This window comes from Micrasema longulum, unplaced genomic scaffold (assembly GCF_059751315.1).
Source record: "Micrasema longulum isolate JH-2025_06_02 unplaced genomic scaffold, ASM5975131v1 h1tg000554l, whole genome shotgun sequence".
NCBI classification, from domain to species: domain Eukaryota; kingdom Metazoa; phylum Arthropoda; class Insecta; order Trichoptera; family Brachycentridae; genus Micrasema; species Micrasema longulum.
In genome coordinates, this window is record NW_028277750.1 from 604,476 (window position 1) to 630,769 (window position 26,294).

Sequence of the window (26,294 nt, forward strand, 5' to 3'; positions counted from 1 at the left end):
TGGTAACTTTTTTTTTTCATAGTGGTAACATTTCTTCCGAAGTTTTGCCATCTCAAACAATGATCCGTCGCATGTGCCGTAACAATCTCGAATTTAAACATCTTAACCGCTGGATGGTGCGGTGCTGTCACGGCTAACCTTACTGTCAAATTTTACTCCGCGCTTAACGTAAAATAAAAATGCCATGTCAATGGCTTCTGTGAAAACAATATAAAATTAAAACATTGATGATTAAGCTAACTGGTATAAGAAAAAGTCGATCTCGTGGTGTAATGGTCAGCGCGCTTGGCTACCTTTCAAGAGGTCTCGGGAAATATTTATTTGAAAAGGTGTTTTCACACTAGAATATTTCATAGTCCCTGGACTGGTACCTTAAGCGTAAGACTGATCATCTTACCTTCGTGTAATAAAAATGACAATAAACGCTGCGATTGGTCTAGCAACGCAGTGCCCTATACACCATCGGGTGCTGATGAAAGTGGATGATGATCCACTTTCGTCATTTTTTTACAATGAGGAATTCCACCGTTTTCTAATTAATTTTTTTTCTATTAGCGTACTATTTAACTAAACAAATATATATATATTTATATATTTTTTTTGTGCGTTATTTACAAAGATATGATTTTTTAAAGTTACATTTATCAAATACCGCGCCAAATGACTGTAATCAGTGTGTCACTATTCAGTAGTGACGTCATGAAACGGTTGGCGGTAAGTTGTATTTCTCCAGCCAATAACAAAACTGACAAGAATCTATGGAAAATTGCTTTGATTACTTCATTGAGTTGATCGTAATTTGCTCATTTCTATGTTATGGTTGTTTTTACGAACGTTTCGATTTAGAAAAACCTAGAAAGTTGACATAATCTCTGGTTGAAAAAAGAGTATAATGAAAATTATTCTCTTTTTTTTCTATGGTCAAAACGGTCCTTACAAGGTGCGGGGTTTTAAAGCGGAAACCGGAAATACTACACGTAGATATAAGGAGTGACCTCATTATTTACGATTTTAAAAAGAATACTATTTTTAACATTTTTGATTTATTTTTGCGTGTGTTTTTGAGATATTTCATTCTACTCCAAAATGTTTAAATATTCACGTGTACACGAAAACATTTTAAAAATTTAATTCCGGGTTGGGTCGGAATTCCTCATTCCAATACTTTGCTTCCATATACATTAGGGTTTGCACTAGAACTCCATGTAAATAGCTAGTTTTGCCTCCCGTGACAAACATTAATTTGTAAAGTTAGATTTCAGTGCGCCGTTCACTCTGTTCCCGGCACTCACCCTCCTTCTAAGTCTTTCCATCCCTAGTAAAAATACTCCTCAGATACACAAATTCTTCTACCTGACTCAGAACATCTCCGTTCACACTGATCTCACATTTAGTTATGCTTTCATCCCTCTTAAAAACCATTGCTTTCGATTTATCAACATTGTCGTCCGAACTCCAGACGGGACTTTTAGTCCCATGGAGTTGGGACTTATGTCTCAAAAAATGTGTAATAAACTGTTCGTACTTAGAAACATTGTCGTCCCAACTCGAGACGGGACTTTTAGTCCCATAGAGTTGGGACTTATGTCTCAAAAAATGTGTAATAAACTGTTCGTACTTAGAAACATTGTCGTCCCAACTCGAGACGGGACTTTTAGTCCCATAGAGTTGGGACTTATGTCTCAAAAATGTGTAATAAACTGTTCGTACTTAGAAACATTGTCGTCCCAACTCGAGACGGGACTTTTAGTCCCATAGAGTTGGGACTTATGTCTCAAAAAATGTGTAATAAATTGTTCGTACTTAGAAACATTGTCGTCCCAACTCGAGACGGGACTTTTAGTCCCATAGAGTTGGGACTTATGTCTCAAAAAATGTGTAATAAACTGTTCGTACTTAGAAACAAAAAACTTACATAAATGTAAAAAAATCATTAGCAAATCGCTTTTCTTGCATACACCGTAAACTTTTGTTACCAAGAATTGCAGGTCTTCTTTGCTGTTAACAAATACCAACATTTTAGATATTATAAAAGATCACTAAAACAACAGACGAATTTTTTAAAGATTTTTTTATTGGATTGTGTTTATAAAAACAACAATAAATAATATTACTTTTACATTATGTGTTTAAAAATACATATATTTTTAATATTTATGGCACCAAATGGAAAGCATTTATCTATACAATATGTTATTTTAAAATATAAGTCTTAAAAAGTTCTATCTTATTACTTGGTGCTACCCCCTCCTTGCAACCTTCACTTCTTTGCTCCGCCCTTTTTCTGAAAAAAGAAATTGTAAATACATACATAGATACTAAATTATAAATGAATAAATAATATCATAGAATCAAGAAAGGGGTGCTGCGTTGGTTTGGACGTGTAGAGCGAATGGACAGCGAAAGAACGGCTAAAAGGATCTACGATGCAAATGTTGATGGATGCAGAAAACGAGGAAGACCGAGAAAGACATGGCATGATCAAGTCCATCAAATACTTGAAGATGGACATGTCAAAGGTAGGAATAATCGGCGTGCGTGCATGAGAAGATGTATGAATGTAGAGGAAGCGAGGTCTGTATGCCAAGATAGAGTGTTATGGCGTTCTATCCTCTCTGCCTACCCCTACGGGGAAACGGCGTGATGGTTTGTTGTTGTTGTTGTTGTATATAATAGAAAAGTGCCATATGTCACCCTAACTCGTCCATTGAATAGTAAAAAAATATGTTTTGGCATTTTCTGTTAAGACTTCGTACTGTGTTAAATTATTTTTTTAAAAATATATCGTTTAAAGTCTTCGTTAGCATTCGGTATTGAAGTAAAAACTGTTTTTACTCTCCCTGTAGCTCAATCACAAATAACTATCGACCTGCTAATAAGCGACGTGATAACAATTTCTCACCATGGTTTTTTATCGTATTCCCGATCACAATGGAACATCCGTGAACACCTAATATTAAATGTCAACATATTTTTACGTTTCGCGACGTATACGTCCTATAGGATTATAATCCTGCTGCGCGATCACATTTTTGAATTTCACCGGTGTAAATATGGAAAATATTCCAAAACTGCTAAATGTATTTATTTATTTATTATTTATCATGCTATTTATTGTATTTAGCCGGCGGTTGGCAAGCCAAATGTCAAGAAAAGCAGTCGCCATAGTAATTGTAATTTAATTTTCACTTTTTTGTATTAGATACTACTTACTATTTTTCAAATGTAATAAATTGTATAATTTTTTTTGTAGTCAACGCCGATTTTTCGCCAATGAACTGTATTTATTTAAGAGGAAAACAAAAAACAAACCGACACGAGCGATGACTTATGACTGCGATAACTTAAGCATGTTCATTATTGTTCACTGTGATCGCTCAAGTGCTTAGCATGTTTTTAAGCACGTCGATAGTTATTTGTGATTGAGCTACTGAAAATAAGTTGGGGACTTATTCGTTTTTCTAGTTAGGCTGAAGATATGGCATAAATCTCATAACGAAACATAATTAAAAACTAACAATGTTTTGAGTTTGTGGCGTTTTTTGTTGACAGGGACTGGGATTCAACACCCTTAGGAGCTTTTAATATTAACATATTACAACAGAGATGAAGAACATTTTAGAGAAGAGAATATATAAGTCTAGGCATCCACAGGGCTTGTGACCTGTCATTGGCTTGTTTAAGTGGCCACTTTACACACTGTGTAACATTCACTATTATGCCTTCATTTGAATATCCATATTTCTTCAATTCTTCCATCCGTTGATTTGCATCAGGTGAAATAATGTAATTAGATGAATCTCACCCGCAACAATAAACGTTACAGCTCTTTAACTTCACAAACGTCAACAGATGGAAGAATTAAAAAATATAGATGTTCATATAAAGGCAAAATGGTGAATGTTACACTGTGTGTAAAGTGGCCACTTAAACCAGCCAATGACAGGTCGTAAGCCCTGTGGATGCTTAGACTTCTATGTTCCCTTCTCTGAAATGTTCTTCATCTTTGTTTTAATACGTTAATAATTTAAAGCGTTGTGTTTGCTTTTATCAACATAATTAATTTTGCTTTGAGAATGACAGCTTCCTAAATATGACACTGGGTTAGTTATAAAATACCTTGCTGTGTCTTTTCTAGATTCGGTACTAGGTTAGAAATAAAATAGCTTAGCCCTAACGGTGTTCTTCCTAGATTCGGCACTCGGTAAGAAATATTAATTATAACATATTTGACTCTACATTTTTATCGATTGTTGCGCGGTTTGATCGATAATTCTGAGTATATGATGAGCATTGGTTTGTATGTTCCTGATAATTACCTATCAATCTGCCGATGATTATGCCTGTTGGAATGGCTACCGCTTTGCTGGAACAACATCGCTCTGGATGTTGATCTGTTCCATGTATCCGAAGGGGTTTTCCGGAGGAGGATTCTACTATTTTGACAAGAGTCTCTTAATGTATTTTTGTCTTTTTAGAATATTATGTACGTATTAAATTTTAGTTTGTAATGGATGTATTATTTAAAATTAATGAATTGAATTTTGAAAAAAAAATAGCTTAGTCCTAACTGTGTCTTTCCTTGATTCGGCACTAGATTAGAAATAAAATAGCTCAGTCATTATTGTGTTGTTCCTAGATTCAGCAATAGGTAGGAAATAAAATAGCTTAGTCCTTACTGTGTCTTTCCTAGATTTGACGCTGCAGTCCACATATGAAACGATTCCCCTAAGCTTGCAAGAACACTCCGACTCGAGGTTGACGGCCGCTAGAGAGTCTACCAGGGTATGAGAGGCCAGCTGGATGAAGTTCTTGCGCTGCCCGGCGTTCAGGGCAAAGAAACTGGTTGAAGAGTACACATTTCCAAACGTCTGCAACAAAAAGCAATATATTAACTGAGTTTTCCCTGCAAGGTTTGCTCTAGTTTGACATTTAAATATGTAGTTTGAAGAAGTATTAAGAAGATACAAGATAACAATGGAAAAGGAAAAGTTCAAGGTGAAAAACAGAAGATTCTAAGACAAAGAAAGGGTAATCCCATTTTTTCGGGGAGAATCTTTGGGATTAAAAAGGAAAATGGGAAAGAGAGATGGGAAAACTATAAGAATAATGAAAATCTTTTTAAGAATGAAGGAAAACTAATGATTCAAGCAAAGGAATGAAAGTTCGGGGAAAAAAGTAATAGTTCAGGAGAAAGAAAGGTTTGTAAAAGTTAAAAAAAATATGAGAAAGATGATTAGCCCGATGGAAAAAAGACAATGGAAAGGTTCAATGCAAATATCGTGGAAAGGGAAATATAAATTATCAGGAAAAAAAATTAAATAAAGAAAGGAGATGTTTCTTCAGACGTGATTTAAACCGAGATACTGTAGTAACACCTTTGCTGGTGGATGGGAGATGATTCCACAGTCGAGTCACATTGACAATATATGAGTTAAAGAAGAAAGAGGAATTGTGGGTGTTTTTTTGTCCCTCCTGAACGTTTTGACGAATGGTTCATTGAACTTACATAGACGATATAAAAAATATTATAATGAAGTCAAACATCACAATCTTTGGTCAAAACAATTTATTGTTAGATGTTAAATCCTATGTCAATATTTATGTTAGTTCCTGTTGGTGAACCAAGCTTTAAATTTTGTTCGACACGCTAGAATGTTATATTTCAACTGTTTATAACACATAGAGTCATGAAGTATTTGAATGCAGTGTACTATTTTAGCATAAATAATAATAAACTAATTAACATATTACAACAGAGATAAAGAACATTTGAGAAAAGGTAATATAGAAGTCTAGGCATCTACAGGGCTTATGACCTGTCAATGGCTGGTTTAAGTGGCCACTTTACACACTGTGTAACATTCACCATTCTGCCTATATTTTAACATATATATTCCTTCAATTCTTTCATCTGTTGATGTAATATGTTAATATAAACAGCTCCCCAGGGAGTTGAATCCAGTCCTTGTCTACAAAAATTTGGACGAACTCAAAATATTGTTAATAATAAACTAGTATAATAATTTACCTCCGCGGCATAGTTCATGCACTGGTCATCATCGAATTCCAGTGACCCTCTCAACGAGGTGTGGGACTGTCCTCTCTTCTTATCTCCGAGAATGAAGACATCCTCTGAGTTGAATCCTGGAAAAAACAAATCGAAAATCAAAACCTCATTCACACAAATTACTAGATTAACTCGAAGTGACACTACTTGCTGAGTAGTTTATCATCGCCTGCGAATGTCATATCGTAAAATTAAACATTGACTGCAAGCGTTATTACGAGGGTTGTCCTAGAATCGAAGACCTTCGTAATTAAAAAATACAGGACAATACTTTCTTGTCCTAGCTTCGGACCTATTAAGTTAGTAAAAAGATATTTGGAGAACAGGACAATGGGCCAAGACATTCATCTAGAGATAGACGTGCAGGCTATCTCTGCAACTGGGACAAGACATTATCGTCTTGTCTATTGTATTGTCGTCATGGAAACTGTGCTCCAAGGTTTTTAGCACCTACGGAATTGCAGGGACAGAAAGGGGTTAAGAGTTTGATGTTCAAACCGGGTTGTGGTCCCGTAGTAGTATTGTGGACAACGGACCAAAGGTCCCAGGTTCCAACCCCACTACCACAACTCGATTTCTATTTTTCCAGTACAAGTTATTTACGACTTTTGGGAAATGGTCTGAAAATCGTAATATTTCAGTAAATAATAAGAGTTCAAGTATTTCTTTTACTCCTTCTTTGAAAAAATAAATAAATTGCGAGTCGATGGAAGTTTTGTATGTAAGACGAGTGGGGGTCCACCTCACTAAAATATCATACTCCACACGTTCACAATGTGGCGCGTTGAATAGAATGCTTAAAACGTAAAAAATAAGAATTTGCTAGCGTTTGGGTATTTGTGTAATAAAACATAAAACAATAAGCATGTTAAAAAAAATTTTTGTATATAAAACGTATCTTAAATCCCATAATTCAATAATTATTTGTAACATTTCCTTCTCATCACTGACTCTTTTAGGTTATTGTCCAGATTATAAACAAGCAAAAGTCATTAAATCAACTTTTGGCTACTCGTACCTTGCCACATTAAAAACCTTCTAGATTTATAAAAATGTTGCTAAAAAAAGTTAGCAATATAATTATTAAAGAGATGAAGGAATTGTGTTGTATGCACAAAACTTCAAAACCACCAGAAATCTCATTTTTCCTTGGTCTCCAAACTTTTGCATTGCCATTTCTCAAACTGGTGTTTTTGGGTTAATGAATTTTGTCTGAACTGCGACAATATTATGGTTCGTTCTTCTCTAGTGAAAACATATTTTTCTAGTTAATACTGACCTATGATGGTTGCAGCGTTCTTGATTCCTGGAGCCTCCAGGCCTTCCACCGGTGTGATGAGGTGAGCCACAATACCCTTGTTCTCCATACGATTTTTGGATATTTTGCTGCCGAGGAATTGGAACTGGAATTTTCAATGAAACAATAAATTAATTATCTATTGATATTGTTTGTCAAGAGTTTATGTTTAACTGCGGAACACAAAGGATGATCAAAAATTGACCTTTGACAGTGAAGCCTGAGGCTGTTTAAAGACATTATAATATTATGTGAAATATAACCCAAAGCTGGCTGAATGCTGTTAAGCAATCTCTTAGGCGAATGTGCGGTACAGTAGGTGCACCAATGTCAATATCTGTGTAGGATGAGAGGGTTGGATTTCCTACCCCAGTTAGAGATTGACAGAAAAGACACCAGTGAACTGGATGATCGATTTGTGCTACGTGACACTGAGCTGAACTCAAAAGAAAATGGAATAGAATACAAGTTCCTTACGATTTCAATAGGCGCAACGGGACATGACTCCGAGTGCACCATGATGATGGTCTTGAGTGACTTTGGTCTCCACTGCATCTTGGTCCCCAGGGTGGAGTAGGACAGGTGAAGGTTGTCGATGGCCAGCAGGTCCACCGTCTCCTGCAGGGTCTTGGCCATACGCGCCATGTAGTTGTCGTACTTCTCGTTCTCCGTCGTGATGGGAGACTCCCAGGGCTTGGACCTCTGCTCGTCTTTGAAGTCGATCTTGGCGCCCTTTAGTTTGGCTGCGAAACACAATAGTGACTCAATAAAAAAAAGAAAGTATATCTAAGAAAGATCAAATAATAATAGTTTTATTTGCAGTTTTGCCTCAGGGGATCCTGAGGGGTGGGAACGACGTGTTGGCCTCTGTCCATACATCTTGCTCCCCCCTCCTTAATCTGCATGGAGTTTGTATTCCTTAGGAATATTAATAATAACTTTCCTCTATGCGCAGCTGACAAAGAGTCCCCCAGGACTCTATAACAGCTGCAGGTGGATAGTGGGCTTAAGGATATCCCCTCAATGCAGTTTTGTCTCGTGGTGTAATGGGTCAACAAGCTTTCCTACCATGCCAGAGGTCTCGGGTTCGGTTCCCGACATGGTTGACTGCTGACCTACAGAGAATTAGAAAACGCCTTTATTTCCCCACTAGGAAATAAAGTGATCACTGTGGTCAGAAATTATATAAGGATAGACCAGAATTGGTAGTGTTTCATAACGACAACGCGCGACCACATGTGGCTTTGATGACCCAACACAAGCTAAATGAGTTGAATTGGGATGTTATCAAGCATCCACCTTATTCTCCAGATCTTGTTCCTTCCGATTTTGATTTATTCCGATCACTGCAAAAATTTTTAAATGATAAAAATTTGATACAATAGAGCAGGTAAAAACATCCTTTACTTCATTTTTTGCATTAAAATCCACGAAATTATACACTAATGGTATTAATAAGTTGATAGAAAGATGGGAGAAGGTTAAAGAACTGATGGAAATTATATAATTGATTAAATAAATAATGCTTATCTAAAAAAAATGTTAATTGTATATATAAAAAACGGTCATAACTTTTGCATGTGAAGGCAGAATATCATTTTTATTACAAAGCTGTCTTAGAGTTATATGATGGCTGCAAGACAGTCAAAACTAGTTAAGACATCATGCAAATTATATGTCATATATTTGTACAAAATACTTACAATCCTCGGTGTCATAAAGAATGGGGAATCGTAGTTTGGGGCTGATTCCGACGAGGTGGACTTTGATGTTGTCAATTTTCTTTGTCTTCATTTCGTCGATGAACGCGGATAGTAGCGGCAACAACAGCTCTTTGTAGGTCTTCTGGTTGTCCTGGAGACATCAAAATAGACACAATTAAATCATTAGAAATGTGAAACTTCTTGGTAACAAAAGTCTATCTTCACCGGGAGCTATGTTTATTAATAGTTTGTGACGGGATCGTGCATCAATATTAAAATGGCAGTGGCCAGGACACTTGGCGAGGCAAAATGATGGCAGGTGGACACCCAGAATAATACATTGAAGACCATGGACAAACAACAGAAAACGTTTTTTGAAATAAATGAAAGCATGACATTAAATGCTGATCACTGTGAACTATAGGGTGGATCGAAAACAGCGAATTCTAAATTCGGTTTGAAATCTTGGCATCAATCGTGTGATGGTTTGTTTTTTTACAAAGCGTAAGACTGACCACCTTTCTTTCATATAGTAGATGATCTGATAGACTCTCCGGGCCTTACTCATAAACTTGGTATAAAGTTACGCCTAGGCATAGCGTTATAATTTAGATGGGAATACCATCCTTATTATAGTGGTAGAATAAGAATGGTATTCCCATCCTTATTTTATCAATATGCCAAGGCGTAACCTTATACCGGGTTTAAAAGTAAGGCCCTCCGAGTAATAATTCTCTAGAGAAGCCTTAAAGCTCTATTGCATAGAACAAAAACGTTCCGAATTTCTGGTTTGGTTTGGTTTTAGTTTGATTTTTAGTTTAACAAGAAACGTGTAATGGACGGTTTCGGTTAGCGCTTGTAATTCTCAGTCTAAGTACCGACGTTTTTCTCCGTATGGGTGACTCTATTAGGTTATTACTCTAAGAATACACTGCATTTAGTACCAGTCAATAAATATATTAATTACCTTGGTGGTCTCTACGGTGACAACTATATCAGCCTGCTTCTGCGGAGTCTTCACGTTAAAGTCCTGCCTCTGCTGGTACGTGGCGCCGTCTACCTTGCACGTGGCACAATCGTCCGGAAGGGGGATCATGAAGCCACTGGCTTGACACGCGAGCGTGTACGCGCGCACGATCAGGCAAGCTTCCTCATCTGCCTTGGCACCGGCCAACGCAGTAGCGTGTTGGCAGGCTTGTCTGTTGAAACAAAACAAATTGATTTTCTAAAATAAAAATGTGTATTTGGAGCACTAAACTTGTAGTTACTCATAATAATACTGACTTGAATAAGTTTCTGCTGTTACCCGACAGATGGTGCATATCGTAGTCTTTTTTACTTTGAGCAATATCACAGCCAACTTCATCGCGAAGCTCTCATTAGGCTCGAAACGACAGGATATGTTATTCAGCCGAAGTGTAAATAACGCATAGTTATACTCAAAAGAATATTTGCCGAAAATTTTACCGAATTCTTTTTTTCTAAAAAATCTAACTGAAGCACATCAAATTATTGTGGACAACTCTCTGTCGGAACATCATCATCATGATGCCTGCTTTGTACCATGATCAGCTGGGTGAAGTGTATTATGAGCTCCTCGAACCCAACAAAACCACCACGGGAGATCGCTACAATCGACTACGATTGATGCGTTTAAGCCGAGCATTAAAGAGACATGACAAAGTAATTTTGCAGCATGACAACGCTCGGCCACATGTTGCAAGTCCTGTCAAAACATACTTGGAAATTCTCAAATGGGAAGTCCTACCCCACTCTGCTGTATTCACCGGACATCGCTCCTTCCGATTTCCACTTGTCCCGATCGGCGACTCTTGGCCTGTCTGAGCAGCACTATCATTCTAATGAAGATCCCAAAAAATGGCTCGATTCGTGGATTACTTCAAAATAAGAGTCATTCTTTCGAGACGGTATTCGCGTGCTGCCAGAAACGTGGGAGAAAGTAATCGCATCGACGGACAATACTTTCAATGACACGTTCTTTACTTTACTTTTTGAAAATAAAGCATTAGTTTTCATGAAAAAACAGCGAGAACATATTCAGAACTCTATTATAATTAAAATTAAAATGAATTAGGACCTACGTACATGACAAATACGATTTCTAGCCGTTAGTATTAAAAAACACCATCAACGTAATTAGAAGTCCTAGTAATTAGAGTTGAACCACATCCTTGAAATGAAGAAGCTTCAAAAGCTATTTTCTCGCTACTTATATCTTAAAGGATGTTATTATTATTCATGCTCGTTTCCATTATTTTATATAAGCGGGGATGCTGGATACATCACCCTTGAATCTCATTTTCATATTTTTTTTGGGAAACATTTCTATAAGCTGATTTCTAGTCGTTTTTCACTTTGCGCCCAGTTTTATCTTCCGTCTTCGGACGTATGGTATGCAAATGTAGGAATTAGCTGGTTGTTGTGGTTTGGTCCCCCCAGTTGAAGATGAACAGAAAAAACTATGTAGATGTTTGACGCGCTTTTTAAAATGTTTATTAAGATATGACACTTTGCTGTGGAGCGAAGAGAAACGGCGATGATGAGTTTAACCGACTTCACTTGGACTACATGCTGGAACTGAGTGACTGCGTTGAGCTGACCTGATTGAGTTGACTTTTTAGGCTGACTTGCTTTGGGCTGACTAGGCGTTACCACGCCCTGTGGTCTCTTTATAGGCCACGTTATGTTGTTCTTCACATCTTCATGGCGTAAACGTACTGCAGAACGTTGCTCTTAAATAGACGGACATTTTATATGCAATACTGTTAATGGCGGCCTCCGTGGTGTAGTGGTCAAGACGCTTGACTCACGCACGGAAGGTTCCGGGTTCGATTCCCGGTGAGAACACAAAAATTAAAAATGTGATTTTTCTCAAGCCTGGTTGTTCTGTAATGTAATTCACCACTGTAATTGGGCCTCCTGGCCTGTTGTGGTGCAAAAAAAAAAAAAAAAAATTATATAATGTATTATATTTAATTCAAAATGATGACTTGCTTCGTCGGTCGTTGCTTTTTATTTCGTGTGAAATAATTTCACGTGTGTGTCATCGCGATCAATAGACTATATTCCCCCCAAATATGATAGATATTGTTGAAAAATGGAAAAGTACACAGAAAATTTCTCTTAAAATAAAATAAGCAAATTGGCTCAGTTTTGGGATGTGGAAAACGGGACAGCCAAACGTTGACTTTATCGATTTTATCTAGGCAAAATTAAGTCTGACGTGCAGTTGTCTTTTACGCACAGTATCGGGGAGGCATTTGCGAAACAGTGACACAATTTTAGATACCTGTTATCACAATTGTCTGCCATCGCGAATTCTCTTATTTTAATACATATAGAGGTAATGAATCAAGATTTTATGCCAATTAGTATTTTATGTTTGCGGGGAGATGGAGTGAGGGGTGAGGGGGGTTGAAATTCTATCAATTGTATTCGGTCTCCTTCCTTCTTCTTGAACACTGTTTTCTCTTAAAAACTCACTTTCTTAGAGGTTAAGTACCCACCTGAAGTTCTTAATGTCCACAGCCACATCGCAGATCGAGAGCAAGGTCTTTTCTCCGAGCAGCTTCTTGCAGATCCCCGAGGACTTTGCCCCATGGGCTCCTGGGCCATGGTGGTGTGCGTGGCTCTCTATGTCAGAGTGGTCTACGGTGACGACCGGGGCGCAATTGGGGCCAAGGGCGTAGGCGTTTCCGAACTCAGACTCAGATGCGGAGATCTGTAGAGGAAGAAATCGATTAATACAATGAAAGTGCTCATCCTTTTTCCGAAACTGTTTCACATACTATCAAGATTTTATGCTTGCTCAAATATTTCAATTTTGGTGGCCATTTTCAACGAGTTGTAAATAACTCACTAGTAGAAAATGGGAACCAAGTTAGGATAGAGTGGGGTTCGAATTTTGGACCTTGGACCTCTGATCTATGAGTTCGCAACACTAGCCATGGAACCACAACCCGATTCAAATATAATTTAGCAAAAAAATAATATTTCTTTACAATCAAACTGCGAAAATAGCTGAACATAGAAACTTTGAAAGCTTTCATTGTACCCCTAACTGCAGTATTGTCATTTTTTGATAAATCTGTGGTGAGTACAATCACCTTGTTCTAGTTTCTCTGTATGACAGTTGAGAAATGCAGCGTTAGTTCCAAATTGAGACCACCTTTGTGCGTTCCAGATCCTGCTTCAACAAAGAAGACATCGTGTAGTTGCCGAGACTAGTCAGTTGTGTGAATAAAAAGTGGTTCACAAAATAAAGTTATATTATTTATACCTCTAAACTAAATAAATGTCTTGGTGCTTTTAATCTAACTTGGTAGGGGCAACCTCTTGAGACGTTTGGGGATTTTTGTAGCACACACTTTTTCCAGTAGCCCCGTGTCTTTAGTGGAGTAGAAACTCCATATTTGGTATAATAACAAATTGATTTCAATACCTTTCCACTAGGAAGCCTGAAGTCATCATAAGGCTCGTTGTTTCCATCTCCCAGAAGACCACGCAACTTTCCAAGATAGAATCCGGAAACTTCCACATAGCAGATCTAGAAGAATAAAAACAATATGTAAATATACATCATCGTCATATGTCCATCCGATGCAGCGTATCACGATCATCTGCTACGCCAAAGTAGAGAGATCAGTCTTTCACTTCCTGTGCCAGTCCAGGGCCGCGATTACGAAGATACACTACCGACCCCTCACCTTAAGTTTTTGGCAGGTACATCGATATGAAACAAGGGGAAGCGTACGCCACGGTGCACGTATCTACGCACTAAAGTGACATAGCTTCAGTATGACGTCATAGTTGAAGATAAAATTCTCTCGAGCGATTACGAAGATATACTACCGACCCCCCACCATCAAGTTTTGATCTAAGTACATCGGTCTGTACCGACAGGTCTAGTACCCCTTAAAACGCATAACTACGCATTAAAATTGACAAAAAATTTGTTCCATCGAACAATTTTTCCTTTACAATTTATTTTAATTTTTAATCGTTCTGAGATTGACACTCTTTTTATTAAAAGCCTATTAAAAATATGAGAGTGAAAAAGTCAATTCGAAGTCGAATTAAATTATGACATAACTGTTAGTTTTGAAAATGAACGCCTTGATGCACAGATAATGTGGCTAGATTCTGACCTTTAACGTCTCGATATATAAACTCAGGAATATAGTTAAACAGATGGAAAGAATAAAATAACAAAATTTATTTTTATAGTGGCAACATTTTAGGCCTAGATGACATATGAGAGCATCTAGGCGTAAAAGAGTTCTTTTGAAAATGATTGTCACTTATATGGATACCCTTGATGCCTATCTATGTAATTACCTCAAAATTAGAAGATACAGGGTCGATAGTGTATGTCCATAACCTCTCGGGAGAGTTTATCTTTAACTACGCCATCATAGGGAAGATATGGCTTCCGATTGTAATCGCCTTCCAGGAACCAAACCCAGGACCTCAAGCGTGGTAGACGATTGGCCAACCAATACACCACGAGGCAAACTTATCTCCACTCGATTTTTAGACGTCGGGATTTTTACATGAAATTATCCATCGTATAGAAAAAAAGCTCATTCAGGGTTCTGGTTTTATTTCACACGCAGAACTGTTTTAACCCAGATTCAGACAACCAAGGAACTTATATTTTAATCTTTTAGTTAAAGAATTATTCAGAATTTTACCTCTAGATTGTAGCTGCACTTAATGAAGGCTCCATATTTGGTCTCAATAACAAATGTTAGTCCATCCTTCCACGCGATAATGTCAGCCTTCTCTACCGGGAATCCATACTTCTGTCCGTTCAGAGTCAACTGTCAACAATAATGTATACATTAATAAATAAATTAATAGAAGTTTTTAATATTGGATGATTGTTTGAATACATTAAACAAACGTTTCCACGAAATTCGGATTGAGGTTTCCGATTGAGGTCTCTCCTTTACATTGCCTCTACTCAATATAACCTTCTGCCTATTCGCCTTAAATCAATTAACAAATATTGGGTCAGTACCACAGTAATAAAGATCGTAATATTGATTTTAAAACAAGTCAGCCCAGCTCTAACATGCAATCACCTGTGTTTTGTCGTTGACCTCCACGATGTTTCCGGACTTGTCCCAGAGGGCGACGGACTTGGGGCTTCCCTTGTCGAGCCCGATGGCGATGGAGAAATTGCCGTCCACGGCGTCCTGCGCGAGCACGTAGCGACATGTGCCGGGGAAGGTCATGTGGCGGCTGTCGAACGTGAACACGTGTTGCCCTCCTGCCACCAGACCACGCACTGGGGAAAAAAACACAACAATCGCTAATGATGAAATCGTTTTAAAACCTCTCACTTAACTATTGTACTGATCGTTTCAAATGTTTACATTGGGGTTTTGTTTTTTTATAGATTTTTTTTATAGAAACACATTCAAGGGAGTTCCCAAAAGAAACTAGAATAATTTTAAATATACGAGGTCTGTTTAAAAAGTATCGCAAATTTTGAATTTCCGCGGGTTACGTATATTCGATTTTTTTGTGACGTTATCTGGACACTTATGTCTCCAACTTATGCCGACAAGTTCAGCCATTTTTGACGTTCAGTTGATTTTTGACAGCTGCTTTGCTTGCACGTGTTTTGGATCATCTTTGATTTTCACCTATTCCAAAAATTAGATTAAAGAATCTGTATCAAATATTGTGTGAAAAACAAAATTAAGTGCGGGAACGCATTCCGAATGTTGACTGTAGCAAATGGTGAAGCTACCTTGGACCAAAACCATGTTTATCGGTGATAAAAAATGTTCTTGGAGGGCCGAGAAGACGTGAACGACGAAGACTTTTCAAATTCATATTCTGTGATGCTTGACAGCTCCTCTGTCGTCTTTTCCTTAACCTCAGCAAAGCCAGTAAAACGCTATATTTTCATGTAAATATTTTTTCATAAGGAATAAAAAGAAGTTGCAGGGGGCTAAATTGAGTGGATTCGGGGGGTGGAGCACAGCGGTCATAGCATTTTTGTTCAAAAATTGGCGCAAGAGAAGGCCGTGTAAGAGCAAATTTGACAGCTAGCCTTCTTATCCCCAAATATTCAATTAAAATTCGCTGCATTGAACTCCAAGTTACTTCAGACAGCTACACAACTTATTTGATGGCATGTCGTCGGTTTCCCAGGATGATTTGGTGAGTTACAACAACATTTTCGTCGGTTCGGGTCGTCGAAGGACGTCAAGAGCGGGTTCGGTCATCAATTGACATTTCACCTCGTTCAAAACTGGAAAACCACTCAAACACTTGCGTTTTCTCCAAAGCATCACGTTTGAAGGCCGTTGTTAACATTTCAAGAGTTTTTCTGCCAGTTTTTCTAAGCAGGAAACAAATCTTTACAATCGCGCGCTCTGTATCTATGGCAAAGGCGACGATCACACAAAACAGCTGTCACAAGTAATTCACACCGCCAAACAGAACCTTCTCGACCAACGACACTTGGGATTATGACTAATAAAAGGTAGCTCTATATGATCTTATCAGCAGAACCCCGTACTACTAAAACTTCACCCACCATAATATTATTCCGGTTTCTTCTGGGTACTCCCTCTTGGATCATATCGATGGTGGCATTTTCGTAAATACCCGACGTGTTTATTTACCATTTAGCGTTAACTCTTGTGTGGCTGTGATGTCACACTAGTCGACATACGATACATGACTTTATATATCTCTCTTATTTTTTAAATTATGAAATCGTATTTTTCGTGATCTTCGAAAGTAAAATTTGTATAACTTTGCCGGATGTTAAAACAAAAAATATTTATCCTTGCTACGCGAATAATAAATGTCCGCTTATTCAGCAAGACATCTGTATAAGAGAGAGTTAGATAGAACACATAACAAGGAAGACAGAGACGCTGTTTTGTAGCGGGTGTTGTGTTAAACAGATTCAGTCTTCAGTCGGTTGATGACAGTGATGGGGGACGCACGCGCGTAATATAAGTGACTTATTTACGATTTTTAATTTATTTTGCCATAACAGGGCTAAATTATATGTTCATTTGCATAAATTATGGAAAAAGGAATTAGTAAGCAGTATGTCTATTTGTTTTTTTTTCACGTCTGAACTTTAGAATATTCCGTCTTTTACAAGTGGTATCACGATGTTACATCACCGCGCGCAAAGGGATTATTTACCACAGTCTTTTAAGAGTTAATATTTAAATTTAAAAATGAATTATTGCCTGAATACATGTTTTGTGATGTTCAGCGTACTAACGAAATTCATCGCTATCCTACGAGGTGAGGTGAAGGTTTCAGACTCCCCAAAACAAGAATCCAGACAACTTAAAACAATCTGTATCATAAAGGACTTAAGCTGTTTAATGAGTTGCCAAAAGAGATTAGGGATGCTGGGTCTATCGCATCGTTTCGTGGGATGGCGATAATTTTTGTTAAAAACAAACATCCATATAGGTAAATAGTGTCATCAGAAAGCGTCTGGATTTTATAACAATGTTTTGTTTTTGCAATTATTTTTGAATAAATATTTTTTATTTGTTAAGGTATGACTAGGTTTTAATTTTTTATTTGTACAACTATTTCAATAAATACATCACATTGCATTTGGGATGCTTCGGTATCACTTGGAAATACGTTTCCTACTCTAGGATATTTTGGAGTCATTTGGACGCTCGTTATTCATAAGCACTGTTTAATTTCGTAACGTCACAAAACTACCTCTGAGTAGCGCCCGCTAACGTCACTCAACAAAAAGTTTTTTATTGTAGTATTTCGGCTACGCCATAAATGTCTAACATAAATCACTGAAATTACTTGGCTTCATTAACAGAATATCCTCTGATTTTACTAATGTCCGTACAATCAAAACTCTTTATTGCTCAACTGTTCGCCCTCTTCTAGAATATGCCTCCGTGGTCTGGTCTCCATTCTATGTCAATCGCATAAATCACATTGAATCAGTCCAACATCGCTTGCTTCGAAAAATAGCGTGGATGCTTGGACTAGAGAGAGATAATTATTCTTATGCTGAAATAGAGTCAATGTTAAATATTTCTAGTCTACAAAAACGTAGAACTAATATTGACTCCATATATATGTTCGGCATACTAAATGGTATAATCGATGTTCCATTATTACTGGGGCAAGTAAAATTCAATATTCCGACTCGTAGATTGAGAAACAATGAAGTACTGTTCATCGATCAGCATAGAACAAACTATGGCCTTAATTCTCCAATAACCCGTCTTTGTCGTATTGTTAACTCAAGACAAGATCTGGACTTTTTTGGTTTAAGTTTACAACGATTTAAACGAGCACTAAATAAATAGTCCAGATCTTGTCTCGATGTCCCTTATGTTTGTCAATGCTTCTTTTCTTTTTTTAAAATGTTTTAAACTATTATTTCATTATAATATTTAAAACCTTATAAATTGTATACATGGACAATGTCCGTATATAAATAAAAAAATATCCTGATGACAAACATTGCAGCAAATGGCAACACCCGTCTATCAGATCCTTATTAAGCCCGTAATTATATAACAAGTCAGAGCACTTAATACTTGTGTATATGGTAGAGAATAAGCCGCTCTTTTAAAATGCACAAATTGTTTGAGAGATACTACTTCGTCAGTACTGGCATGTGAAAAAGATATATTAGATTGATCGGAGTACTTTAATAAAGTATTTTGGTTTAAGTTAACAACGATTTAAACGAGCACTAAATAAATAGTCCAGATCTTGTCTCGATGTCCCTTATGTTTGTCAATGCTTCTTTTCTTTTTTCAAAATGTTTTAAACTATTATTTTATTATAATATTTAAACCCTTATAAATTGTATCCATGGACAATGTCCGTAAATAAATAAATAATAAATAAAATGCAAACGTGTCAGGTATTGCACCTAATAGATAAATTTGAAGATATGAACTCACATTTGTACGGCGGGATCATATGGAACGGATTGAGACTTCTCGGCCAGTACGCCTTGAGGACATCCTCAGCATCGATGTTGCTCTTCTCCGACATGAAGTTGATGATGCTGAACTTGGGAGCCAGCGCATTCGGCAGCTGTGTCAATCCACTGAATGATAATGGCACCTAAAAGAATAGGAAATTTAATTGTTTTATTGCAAGAAGGAAGTTTAGCGATCTACCTTAAACTGCATTAAACTTATGACCGGAGCCTTATATTATATGACAAGAATGGGTTCATTATCGAATAACAATAACAATAAAGAGCAAAAAGAAGAATAAAAACCATATAGGTTTGACTCTGGGTTCACATAATTAATAAAATAGGTTTTTAACTAATGTAATATATTTTTTAAATTACAATAAATAAAAAAATGCTTCTTACATGAACTGAAAACAATCGTCACATTTTTACTGTTTTTTGCCAGACGTGACCCCATCTTGGTTCAAACATTTGATGAAAAACAGAACGCGTTCTGATTTTTCGGAATTCGACCGCAGATTTAAACCAATTTATGTATTACGCAATACAATAATCACTGACTAAAATTTTGCGCAAAACCTTACGATTTCATTTTTTAACCCATGTTATAAAAGTTGAATGGAAAGCTGAAACACGTTTTCAGAAATAAGGGAATCCCAAATAATCTGAAAGTCTACAACTCTTGTGTTCTGCTGGTCTTGAAACCATGTCACTCACTGCTAGAAGTGTTCACAAAATGAAGTGCACTCAGCGGTCTATGGAAAAACAAACGTTGGGCGTCTCCTTAAGAGACCGAATAAGGAATGAGGAGATAAGACGCCTTACAAAGGTGACCGATATCGCAGAAAGAGTGGAAAGACAAAAATGGCAGTGGGTGGGTCATGTGGCGAGACAAGAAGTCGATAGGTGGACCCCCAGAAGACTAAACTGGAGACCCTAAGAAAGTTAAAGGAAAGTAGGGAGACCACATAGGAGATGGACTGACGACGTCGTCGAACTCGCGGGCCATGGATGGAAACAGAGTGCCCAGGACAGAAGAACATGGAAACATTTGAAAGAGGCCTATATCCAGCAGTGGAGAGAAATGGGCTAGTAAGAAGAAGAAGTTATAAAAGTATAATTATGCTTAAGTTATAATTATGCTTGTTTACTTGCATAATATATTTTATTTTTGTGTTCCCACCGGGAATCAAACCCGGAACCTTCCGTGCGTGAGTCAAGCGTCTTGACCGTTTTCCAAATAAAATTATACTAAATAATAAGCTTTATGATTGCCCAGCCACCAAACGACTGTTCCTGAAACAATCGTTCTGGATGTTATTATTTTTGCAGTCAAAGTTTTGTATTGTAAAAGTAACCGTAATGTAAAACTTATTGTAATGTAAAAGTTGACATAATATATGCAGGGTGCATAGTTCATTATCGATGAAACACACGTGCTAAAACGTTTCACCTGAGATAGTGCGATGACCAAAGAAAGCAAAGTCATCATTTTCTATAGAATCCAATAAAGCAACTCTAACAGTATTGCATATGAAATCGGAGGGCATCGTTCTGCCGTACATTCACATCGTCCCTACCATGAAGAAATTAACTACAAAAGAGGCGTGGTCTATAAAGAGACCACAGGACGCAACGCCGGTCAGTCAGTCAGTCAGTCCAGCTCGACGAAGTCACATACTTCCAGCATGTGGTTCAAGTGCAGTTTCTTTAACCCATCATCGCCGCTACGCTCGTGCTACACAACCAAGTGCTATATCTTATTCTCCATGTCATAAATACGCATCAAACAGCAACCTCGTGTCTTTTGTTAATCTTTAACTGGGGTTGGAGCTCCAACCTTCAGCAACCACAATCCTACATATACCAGTTAATGTAATAAAGTTAACGTAATGTAAAAATGTCAGCTTCGTGGTGTAATGGTTAGCGTGTTCGCCCACCATGCAAGAGGTCTCGGGCTCGATTCCCGACATGGTTAAAATGAAATATTTATTTGAATGGGTGTTTTCACACTAGAATATTTCATAGTCCCTGGATTGGTACCTGAAGCGTAAGACTAATCACCTTACATTCATGTTACGAAATTTATCAAAATACGCTGCGATTGGTGTACCGATTCAGCGCCTTATGCACCATTAAATGCGGAAAGGGAATGATGACGATAATGATGAACAATTAACAAAACTTAAAAGTTAACGTAATTGTAAGTAATATTCAAGTTTAGGTAATGTTAAAATTAACATAATGTTAAATTCAACATAAAATAAACGTTTGCGTACTGTAAAGGTGAATGTAATGTCAAATTTAACGTAATGTAATATTTGACGTATAGTAAAATTCAAAGTAATATAAAAATTAACGTAATATGAAAGTAATAATACCCTGCTATTGGTGTACCAATGCAGTGCCCTATGGACTATTAAGTGAGGAAAAGGAATATGATGATGATGAAAAGATAACGTAATTTAAAAGTTTACGTAATGTAAAAGTTAACGTAATGTTAAAGTTAACCCCACGTAACAATGAAGTTATGTAAAAGTTAACGTATTGTAAAAGTTATCATAATGTAAAACTTAATGTAATGTAAAAGTTACCGGAATGTAAAAGTTAACGTAATGTTAAAGTAAACGTAACGTAAAAGTTAAGGTACTGTAAAAGTGAATGCAATGTAAACGTTAACGTATTACAAGAGTTAATAAATGCTCTGTCTCTACTCTACTCACAGTAATGAAGCTGGGAGCAATGAGTGGCGAACTGGTACTGACAGATCCTCGGATGTACGCCAAGAAGCTGTCTGCGGCAGATACTGCTTTAGTAAAGATTGTGTTCAGCTCCTCGATGTCATTTACACTCTTGAGATTGAATTTCTAAAATCATAAACAAACATAGATACACAATGTACACAGCATCACTAACTTATAATACATAAACACGTTATTCCCAAATTAAGATATAAAAAATATTGCGCAATACTTAACAGCAAAACTTAGAGCATTTAATAATTGTACTGCGAAGTTAATTGTTCTCAAAAATGTATGGAAAAATTAATAAAGATGATTTTGCTAAAAATTTGAACAACGTAATTAGTTCTCCAAATAAACCAATGACAGAGTGTTGTGGTACATTTCGGTTACCGGGAAGCCAATCCACTAATCTGGAGTGATATTCTAGACCTTCTCTAGCCCCTAGAGAGTGATTGATTAGAAGATTTTAATTTTTTATTTGCTTCATATAATGGCCACATTGATGATTAAACGTCAAAAAATACGAACACTTGCAACTAAATATGAAAATTTTCATTTAGACCATTATTGCGACCTTAAACATTACCCAAAACACTTAATTAGGTTGAATTGACCAAACCATGCAGGTTTTTTTTCCGTTTTTGAAGCAGTTTTAAACACCATATGACGTTTAATCATCAGTGTGGTTATTATATGAAGCAAATAAAAAATGTTAAATCTTCGAATTAATCACTCTCTAGGGGGTAGACAAGATCCAGAGTACCATCCCTGTAGAGACGTAGAGATCTTGAGACGTCAGAGGCGGTGTAATTTCAAAATCGCAAAACTTAAAAAATCATGGCGCTGATGATACTATATATAAAATGAAAATTGGCTGAATTTGATACTCTATTACAAAGAACAACTGTTAAAAACCCACTGAACTTCCTCATTGCTATTTGGCTATAATCCCGCCAATGTACAATTTGTAGAATGTTTAAGTTAAATATAAAAATACCTTATTGATGTACGTAAGCAAAGCTTCGAAGAACGTGCGAATTTCCTTGGTAGGACTGATTTTTTCCAATTCCTTCAGAACACTGTCAACGACCTTCTGGGCGGTCTTAGGAACGTCATATTCTTCGAGCTGTGAAAAAAAACATACATGGTAAGCGTTCAGACCAATTCTTAACCAAATTCATATCTACCTATTCGTCCTTCCTATTTTCCAGCGCACTCCATGTAACAATAATTCTACGCGTGAGTGCCGGAAAAAACATTATATCATCAGTACTAATCTAACATCAAACAAGTGAAGTGCTCAACTAATCTTTCCTTAAGCGCGCTGTGCCTGCGTCATTTTCAACCGCCAGATCCATCCATACAAGCTGTGCCAGCGTCTTTCGACCGCCAGTTCCACCAGGGTTCCAGCACTCGTCACGCCTCATCATCGGCAGGTTAGTGGAGTTGCGCAACTTTCCTTCTCAACAATACAGTCCACTCTGAATATTCTTCCTCCTAGGAGGAGGTATTCTTCACACCTCGTCCATTCCTCAACAGTAAGAAAAATTGTGAAAGTGTGTTACAACTATGGTGTAGGAGGTACGAAAGATGCACAAATGTCGAGATCCATGTATTACGTAAAGGCTGACATAAGCACTATCGGTAAAATCAAGAAAGGATTTGGACTAGTGAAGCAAATGGACGCCTCAAAAGATTCAGTATGTAACTGTAGATGGATGCAGAAAACAACCGAGGCCGAGAAAACATGACATGACCAAGTCCAACAAACACTAAGGATGGACAAGTCAAAAGTTTGAATAATCGGCGCGCGTGCATGAGAAGACGTATACATGCAGAGGAAGGAAGGTCTGCATGCAAAGACAGAGTGATATGGCGTTCTGTCCTCTCCGTCTGCCCCTAAAAGTCAACAGATAGAAGAGTTGAGGGATTCAGATGTATGAATATTGGCAGTATGGTGAATGTTACACTGTGCGTAAAAGGGGCATTAAACCAGTCAATGACAGGTCATAAGTGCTGGAAACACCCAGTACTTAAATATTTATTTCTCAAAAATGCTTTTTCTCTCTGTTGCAATAAATTTAGATCTTAAGAGGATATGCGGTGGTAGAGAAATTTGATGAATAGGTATTTGGACATATAACTTATTTGTCACTGTCTTGCAAGATGTCTTCCCGATACTGTGTGAAAAAAACAACTACATGTCAGACCGGTTACGCCTAACTCAAATCGACGAAGTTAAATTTTTTTTTTAAAAAAAACTTACAAAATTAAACAATTTCGTTTTTTTAGAAAGAGTATCAGAATAAAATTTGCTGTCTCTACCTTTTCCGTTTTTCAAAATTATTTACCATATCTGTATACTGTACCTTTGAAGATGGCAGATAAAACCGGGCGCTTTTGTGGAGTTTTGAATAGTCTTAGCTCCTGTAAGACACATTTTTTTCAAAAAACCAAAACAATAAAGACACGCTAATGGTAAAAATTTATAATGGGTAACCAAAAACACTGCTCTAGTGCCATAATTCAGAGGGGAAATGCGGAAACACATTTGTGTGAAGAAAAGTCAGTCGGTGTTTCCTCCTAACCATAGAAAGATAACCTTCGTCAAATCGATGTAACCGTTTTTGAAAAATCAATATAATTCGCTCATACATGGTGCCACTGCGCTCGCTGTTTCTTACAACTCAGTCAACCCACAGAGCTTGCAGGAGACACCCGTGCAGCTCAGGCAAGTGCAGTAAAACTTAAAGTACGTCGATGTGATGTATGGTTATTATTAGTAATATATGGTTATCTTTCTGATTTTATAACTCCCTAGGAAGTTAAATCCAGCCAGTCTTCAAACACTTAGAATACTAAATACCTTGTCCTTGATGGTTTGCATGATGGGTAGACTGCTGAAGCTATCATTAAAGTTGGCCAAGAACTCTTTGGAGACCATCGTAATCTGCTTACAGAGCTGCTCTATCGCTTGCACGCATTCTGGAAAAGAAATAGAACATATTATAGAGCTGAAATAGAAAAATGGACAATAGGGAAATATTACATTCTACGAATACCGATAAAACCACGTGAAATGGGCTTAGAAAAAAATATTGTATTTTCAAAATCAATATGGATATTTTTCAGAAATGTTTTCATATATAATTTTTAAAACAAAATTATTTTTAAGTCTTTACAAAAACGCAACCTTTTTGGCCTTGACAATTTTAACGTCAAGATTCGCGAGGATGTTCTTTTCAAATTTAATCGGTCACAAACAAAGTTTAAAAAATTGACTTATTATTGGATTGTGCTCCTGATGGCGGATTCACAAATCAAAGGTCCAAGGTTCGCAACCCTCTTCATCACATCTTGGCTCCCATTTCCTAATAGTTAGTTATTTATAACTCGTCGAAAATGGCCCCCGAAATCAAAATATTTGTATAAATCATAAGAACGTAAATGTTTCTCTTTAAAAAAATTAAAAACCACTATAATTTAAATGTGTTAACTCACCGTAGAGAACTTGCAAGATCATAGGCGGAGTAATTTAAAAATTACAAAATTATATACTTTACTTTACTTTAAATGGAACCATAATCTTGGATGAGTGTTTTCAACACAAGGATGTTAACATCAAGCCCAATAGAATGTAAATTCTTATTTGTATTCAAAACAAGAGGGGTTCTAGTGGTGTTCCTTGCAGTACCCCTCAAACTTAATTTTTTGTTTCGTATTTGGATTCACCATTTGTACAGGTCGATGAATAAAACAGTTCTGTATGTGAAAAAGAACCAGAACAATGGATAAGAGTTTTCGACGATGGCAGCTCTCCGGTAAAAATCCTGAATAAGGAAATCGAGTGGAGATAAGTCCACCTCGTAGTGTAAAAAAGGTGCGTTTTCCTGAAGTGTAGGACTGATCACCTTACATTCATGTAACAGATTATCAAAATACAATACATTTGATTTACCAATGCAGTGCACTACTGGGAATGGAAACAGGAATGATGGTGATGATAAAATGTCCATATTTCAATATTCCATTCTATTCAAAATTCCGTGTTTGTAATTACCGTCAAACAGTTTGGTAATGTTCTCCAGAGCCGGCTTCAGATCGGCGGCGTGCTTGTCCAGCAGCTCCGACAAGTACACGAAGTAGTGGCTGAAGATGTCCACAGCGCCCCCAAAGAGCTGCAGTCCAACGTGGCTGGCCGAGTCTACCAATCCCGTAAGGGTTGGCAGAAGTTTATCGTTCCACACCTGATGAGGAAAAATTGGGAAAATTACATTTTTTCTGCTAAATAAAAATAGGACAATTTATTTCTTAATTTTTTTACTATGGATAACGAAAATGGAAAATGTGTTGTCATATAATGAAGAATTACAGTAGAAGGTAGGTAATTGAATTAATTTGTATTGGGGTTGGGTGGCAAAGTAAATAAAGATAACGTAAAAGCAACGTTTCTAAATCTTGCAAAAACAGATTTTAATTGTACTACTTGACACTA

The 26,294-nt window shown here is 37.0% G+C and overlaps 1 protein-coding gene across 1 annotated transcript in view; it reads right to left on the bottom strand.

The window, feature by feature from the left end:
* Positions 1 to 2,054: 2,054 nt before the first annotated feature.
* Positions 2,055 to 26,294, bottom strand: part of LOC148280671 (apolipophorins-like) — a 108,577-nt gene continuing 84,337 nt past the window's right edge. The window contains 16 exon segments of the mRNA XM_088228026.1: positions 2,055 to 2,284; positions 4,680 to 4,871; positions 6,032 to 6,147; positions 7,350 to 7,473; positions 7,845 to 8,110; positions 9,071 to 9,221; positions 10,038 to 10,269; positions 12,598 to 12,812; positions 13,533 to 13,637; positions 14,785 to 14,913; positions 15,178 to 15,383; positions 19,033 to 19,198; positions 21,779 to 21,922; positions 22,797 to 22,925; positions 24,666 to 24,784; positions 25,860 to 26,046. Of these exon segments, the coding sequence (XP_088084152.1) occupies positions 2,261 to 2,284; positions 4,680 to 4,871; positions 6,032 to 6,147; positions 7,350 to 7,473; positions 7,845 to 8,110; positions 9,071 to 9,221; positions 10,038 to 10,269; positions 12,598 to 12,812; positions 13,533 to 13,637; positions 14,785 to 14,913; positions 15,178 to 15,383; positions 19,033 to 19,198; positions 21,779 to 21,922; positions 22,797 to 22,925; positions 24,666 to 24,784; positions 25,860 to 26,046 (2,505 nt within the window). The 3' untranslated portion in view covers positions 2,055 to 2,260.